The sequence below is a fragment of the Varroa jacobsoni genome, unplaced genomic scaffold (assembly GCF_002532875.2).
Source record: "Varroa jacobsoni isolate VJ856 unplaced genomic scaffold, vjacob_1.0 contig00107, whole genome shotgun sequence".
In the NCBI taxonomy this organism is placed as follows: domain Eukaryota; kingdom Metazoa; phylum Arthropoda; class Arachnida; order Mesostigmata; family Varroidae; genus Varroa; species Varroa jacobsoni.
Genome location: NW_019214409.1, coordinates 47,954 through 54,025, shown reverse-complemented (window position 1 = coordinate 54,025; position 6,072 = coordinate 47,954). Strand labels below are relative to the sequence as shown.

At 39.3% G+C, this 6,072-nt stretch overlaps 1 protein-coding gene across 2 annotated transcripts; it reads right to left on the bottom strand.

Moving 5' to 3' along the window:
• Positions 1-237: 237 nt before the first annotated feature.
• LOC111270756 (uncharacterized) lies at positions 238-5,820 on the bottom strand. Of its 2 annotated transcripts, XM_022851152.2 has the most exons (6): positions 5,543-5,820; positions 3,715-4,182; positions 3,332-3,563; positions 1,321-2,223; positions 527-705; positions 238-394 (listed from the first exon to the last, which is right to left on the bottom strand). In XM_022851152.2, exons 2-5 carry the CDS (start codon positions 4,071-4,073, stop codon positions 565-567), a joined length of 1,635 nt encoding a protein of 544 aa, XP_022706887.2. In that variant the 5' UTR covers positions 4,074-4,182; positions 5,543-5,820; the 3' UTR covers positions 238-394; positions 527-564. The 2 variants fall into 2 exon arrangements, with proteins under 2 accessions (XP_022706887.2, XP_022706888.2); XM_022851153.2 differs by lacking the exon at positions 527-705.
• Between the last annotated feature and the right edge of the window lie 252 nt (positions 5,821-6,072).

The window sequence follows — 6,072 nt, the reverse complement described above, 5'->3', positions numbered from 1 at the left end:
AGAAGCAAAAGGGTTTCGTAATTGAGTTCAATCGTTCGACTGAAATTTCATGTAGCTAGATTGGTTCGCATTCAATTTGCTGTGTTTTGTTAATTTGTTACTGCGATTCTTGCACATAAAATGTTTACCTCAAGTTTACCAAGTATTGCTTTGACCAGAGATAGTAAATCTATCGTGGACACAGAGATCACAACTATAAGCCGTAGTATAAAACCAACTTTAGGTGCATAAGCAGTAAACTATGAGCATTTTATACGATAACTTTATCGAACAAAAACAGTTATCTTTGTCAACTGCGTTTCGATCTGTACTGATTGCTCTAGTGTGGGATCAGGGCTCTCCGGCACGGGTGATATGGGAGCGCATCCGTCTGGTGGCCAAACATAACTTCGCTCTGTAACAAACGAATAGATAAAAACAGTGTGTTACATTACTGTTGGTGTTGTCAAATGAGTAGAGATCAAATTCAGTTGTTGGCATTTACTTTAGAGTTATGCCGTTATTTTAGCCAATATACGAACCATACCTCGATTTTGACGAAAGGGTAAATTCATTCAGGCGCCATCATCTTCTCTTGAAAAGCCCTAAAAATGTTGAAAAAGGTCTTTCATTGCTTTGATATTCCGTATTGGAGTGTAACATTAGTGGAGAAGTCATAGTAAATTCGGGGTCACCAGAAGAAGGTTGCCATGTCGGGCTCCAAATCTAGACCATAAAAATAGAGAGAAGAGTGGACGCTGTGAAAATGTTTCGGGTACATATTGGTTAGTTATAATAGTTATAGCGAAAAAAGAGATTTGCCATTTTTTCTTTTTTATATAAATTTACGTCCAGTATAATAGCCTTTGATTGCTGAAAATGTGTGCAAAATCCTTTAAAACAAAACAAATTTTAGCAGGTTACCTCTTTACTAAAACTTGTGTAAAACACACAAAATACGGATTCCAGTTGTACAACACGAGAGTTTACATGAAAAGTCAAGCTTTTTTTTTTTTTTTCTACAAAACGTGACAGCGGTTTGGTACATTAAACATGTCACTCACACGATAAACTATACATAAATCTACTAAGCGTCTCAGGGCTACCTCGTTAAACAACTGATAACATTTTCGTTTTAATTTTTCGATATTTACATACTAATACATGAGCATGGCTTAAACTGTTGAAGAGATGACGCCCAAGATTTCGTTGAGTTACTTCAAATTAGAAATATAATAACTGTGATAAAAGGAAAGAACCGATTGAATCTAACAGGTGATACCATTGGTATTCATTTGATCATCATCGACCGGCTGCTTCGCTGGTCAAAGAATTACTTACGGATGGGACGACACCATCAAAAATTCGTCTGTTCCTCAGATTTCCAATCGGCGTTTGTGTTGAGGATATTCTCAAAGGAACGTTTGTTTGGGATAAATTGCGGCTCGATGTAATTTCATGATTTTTTCCCGCTTTATGAAGTGGCCATATGATGCGGCTAGTCGCTGTTGTCGAGCAGTCATTAATATAAAGCTGCGATGATGCATTGTCCGCTGGTGTAAACGCAGTACTCGTTTTTGCACTAGAAAAAAACGTGCCAGTTTTAGCGCTGGAGACCGAGTTGGGTAAAGCGTCATTCTGGGCCTCGGACCAGATGTCATTCCAGCTCAGCAAAGTGCCAAGGACGTTCGATGGCGGGGGCATTTCTATCTGTCGAAATCCTGCTTGTGTCGAGCTTGTAAATCTAGTATCGTCCGTTTGTGACTGGAACGATGCAAAAGATCGGGACGACTCCGTGTGATGACTAGCACAGCAGGCACACAGTGCTGAAGACCACTGTCTCCTATTGACTGCCTGATCAATAAGTTCACCTAACTCTCTCCAAGAATCGTCCGAGTGGCTTGAACAGGTGCTTTCTATGGTGGGTGTGCCACAAACAATATTTTGCGTTTCGAAATAAACACAGCTTTCGCTGAGACGCGAATTTTCGAGATCGTTACTTAACGAAGTTGAATGCTTACAGAATTTCGATTGAAGCGATAAACTTTTTCGTTTGTACTCGGTCAGAGTCGTTCGCCAACTCGATAGGCTACATAATCTCTCATTGTAACAACGCGCGCGCAGTCGTATAGTGTCTGTGGGCTGCGTACTGGACTCCATGACTCTTACGGCGGACTCTCGGTCATCACGATGGCGCCTAAAGGGGTATGAGGTTTTACTGTTACCAGCGGCGCCTTGCTTCCTCTGAGGAAAAAATGCATTATAATACTTATTTTCCTTTTTATTAGATATTTAACACTGAATCTTGAACTAGACAAAGAGCGTAGCGATGTTCCTGAAGTTTATACACTGAAAAGTTTGATCGAACAATCAACTTATCAAAATCACATTGTTCGTGCTTACATGGGCAATTTGAGGATGCATCTGCCGAGCTCGCTTGAGGGCTAAATAATTTCTCGCCCTAATATAGACAGCTAACTGGAGCAGCACAACCTAGGGCATCTGGACCCCTATGACACATATTTACCCTATATATATATATATATATATATACCCCTATTTAGCAGATCTTTTTGTTGCAGTAATTAATTTCGTGAGCAGTAGAATATCATATCAAGTCTGTAATTATGGCACGTGTGGATCCAACGTGCTAATCCATTTACACTAACCAAACCCACAACTTCTTATCCACAATAACTTCATCGTCTGGTAGTAGTTCTACTTCTGTTTTGGACAAAGCACCCATAAGAATAATGAACTCCTTGCCTTTTTATTTTTTCGGGACCTTCTGTATGAGCTGACCTAACTTGTTTTTCGCATTGAAGAAAACTAATATTAGAGGCTTAAGCATCCCTGTGTAGTCATGCAATAAGTGCTGCCTGACAGTGGCCTGATAGTCAATTAGAAAAACGACCTATTACAACAATACAGATTGTAGTTTATCGAGTGCTAACATCGCAATAAGCACGTACATTGCTAACACAGGTCGCACTAACTAGTCATAGGTGAAAGTAATTACCTCTTGGGTCGACCCCATTCAGTGCCAGAAAAGGCTATTCCCATATGACAAAGCCTAGTGAATCTGGAAATCTTTGGTTAAAAAAAATTTAACACAAGCTCGAGAATTTAGTACTGTTTTTTTTTACAAGCGCAGGTTGCCTTCCTGTAGTACTTTAAAGAAAAATTTTACGCAACTGCTAAAGTACTACACGGGAGATCAAAGGAATAGGTTTCGAGCGTCTTTAAGGGAAACATTTGTTTTCAACAATAATACTGAGATACGCAAGCCTTTAGTTGGTGAAGGAAAACGTCTTGGAATTTGTTGCTTATCCTTTATTGTTGTCTCACCTACCTTACCCAATGGCTTTTTCCTTACTGGTGTGACTTCTAGATTTTGGCACGGCTTTCTACTTTGCGATAACTCCGGATTTAATTTGGGCTGAGTCACTTTCGTACTGTGAAAACTACGCAGGTATGGCGTAACACGTATAGTTTCTAGCAGACGTACTGAATGCAATAATGACTGACGATTTATCCAATGCATGAAGCTTATCATTGATAATATTATTCTTGAAACCTCTAAACTGAAATCAAAATGTCACTAACTTAGTTATGAAAAAAAAAAAAAAAAGAAAAAAAAGACTGCCTCGATAAGCGTGGTCGAAAAATTTGAGATGTGTTAAATAGTGGGAGACAACTTCATAGGGAGTGTTTCGAAAAAAATGAATAGAATACCCTTTTCCGCAATTGCGTCGCCTTCCAGCAAATGAAGGAACATCTCCAACTTTTGCGGCAGATACTGAGGCGGTAGTGATCTTTTCCATCGTGCCAGCGTTTTTGAGAGATGGTTGAACGTTGACAACTCGAATACATTCCGACGAATCAAGCAGCGATCGGTTAGCCTCGAGGAATGCAAAACTGGTTATCAAAATAAACATGATGAATGATAGTGTTGTACAGAGTGTGTATAACATGCCCTCCCAGCGTAGATGCTCGTCGACCTGTACTACTACAATGCCGTTCATGGATGTGCTGTTCACGGTCCGCGGTTCGAAGACCTCCGAACCAGTTGAGACTTCTTCAGCAGTCAGCATACTTCTAAGTATTGTACTACTGTTTGCACTGCGAACTCACACTCGTCACTGCTGTCACCAAAACGGCTAGATAACGACCCCCTAAATGCGATCGTAGATGTTTCAAGAACTAAAGACAAATCACCCGTCATTAGGTATTAAACGATAAGTACGCGTACATACAGGTGAACCTATGCTGGAATGGGACGAAACCCAGTTTATTAAAACGTAAGACTACATTTTTGACTAGATCTTAGAGATAGATTTACATTTAGGCAGAAAGTTCACAAACATCTGCTTCAACTATAAGCTCATTTTTGTCAACGAGAAACATATATTCTGAGACGCCGAAGGTAAACTTATGTTTACCCGCTTCCTCCTCTTGGATATAGCTAGGGACCCCAAGATCTCTTAAGTACTTATTAATCGATATTTTTTTCGGTTCAGAACTATTACAGATCAACTCATGGCCCGAAAAGTACGATTTATCCTATTGCCCAATCAGGCTCGCTACTGCTTCTCCTGTATCTCTAAAAAAGTCACTGTGTAAATGTCAATGATGTAAAATGATATGCAAGAGGGCGTTTTATAAAACATCAAACGTACTATTGGTGTAACGTATGTTCTGTAGGAGGTGGGCTTTCTAGGGCGTAACCTATTTCCCGCGAGTAGTACTTGTCAGACCCTACCATCTGACCCGTGCAGGTCAAAATAACATAACGAACCAGACGAGGTTTGCACGTGTAGATTTTATTGGACTTGATAAATGGATTGTCAATTAGATATATCAATATGCCGTAAATTTGGTAAAAACCCGCTATACCTAGTAACGGTAACATGGTTATATTTTCAACTTAACTCCGTCATCCAGACAATTACGATGCAAATGCCAAGTGCCAAGGTCCGATAGGCTAAATCATGCTAAACACGCGTGAATATGATTGCCCCTACAACGTGGGAGTGATAAGGGCACACAGAAATGCAAAATGCTTTATTTGCTTTGTTGTAGTCTTAAGAGTAAAGCAAATTTTTGCGGGTGTATTTTTTTCTACAAGTTTTTTATACAGGGTTTTGGAAAAAGGTCGTAGCTAATCAGCAGCAATATCTCTCACTATACACTAGAAGGAAATTCTACTGAAATAACATTACGAATATCTTACCGATTATTAAATCCGTAAATAATAGCACCAGCTCTTAAAAATGACACATTTAAAAATTGCATGGGTAGTTAATTGAAAATCTAATTCAAATTGAGATTTTTGTTATTTCTAATACAACCTGTCTACGAGTAGGGAAACATTAATTTTTCATATCCCCTTTCTCTATACATATTCACGTATACATCACACGCCGGAGTACCCGGAGTTGCAATTCCTAGCAAATAGCCCTTCGTTTCGCATCTTCCATTGTAACTAAAGCTGGTTAGTTTAAGTACGTCTGTAATATTGGAGCACGGTCGATAAGGTAAGCTAACCCCACGCATAAATCACCTTTGGATGAGCGTCGATCCTTTATGTAGCAGTCAGTCAAAGACAGCTTATGAAGCTTCGTTATTTTCATTGAAGCGTTCGAAAACATCCCCACAGCGATCTCTTCATATTGACGTTAGGATGATGACTATTATATTGCTTGTCTAAACCAAAAGATTCTGGCTTGACTCATACGTATTCTCTCACGTTATCGTGCATTTATGGGGATGTAAATTTTAAGCGTTTTCCAGACAGCTGGCTCCCACTACGAAACAAAATATATCTACATGCGATTCGGAACCTTAACTAGTTCATGCGCCGATAAGTGTAAAAGGTAAGCATGCCTATAATTATTTACATAACAAACAATTTCTCAGAATAACTCATTTGACTTGCTTTGGTCAGCATTTTTTGTAGGAAGAATATTCTTCAGAAGCACTGCAAATCCCAAGACTCAAAAGATACACCAAAAGACACCTTGACTTTGATCTAGAGGCTTGACTTGCAGATTTTTCAACTGGTATTTGGTTTATTTCCTGTGAAAGCTCTTG

Excerpts from the sequence above, each read along its gene's own strand:
- LOC111270756 (XM_022851152.2), bottom strand. The coding sequence starts at position 4,073 with ATGCTGACTGCTGAAGAAGTCTCAACTGGTTCGGAGGTCTTCGAACCG. Across the intron at positions 3,564-3,714 it reads CGACGCAATTGCGGAAAAGG|TTTAGAGGTTTCAAGAATAA; the intron begins GTATTCTATTCA and ends TTTTGATTTCAG. Across the intron at positions 2,224-3,331 it reads GGAAAAAGCCATTGGGTAAG|AGGAAGCAAGGCGCCGCTGG; the intron begins GTAGGTGAGACA and ends TTTTTTCCTCAG.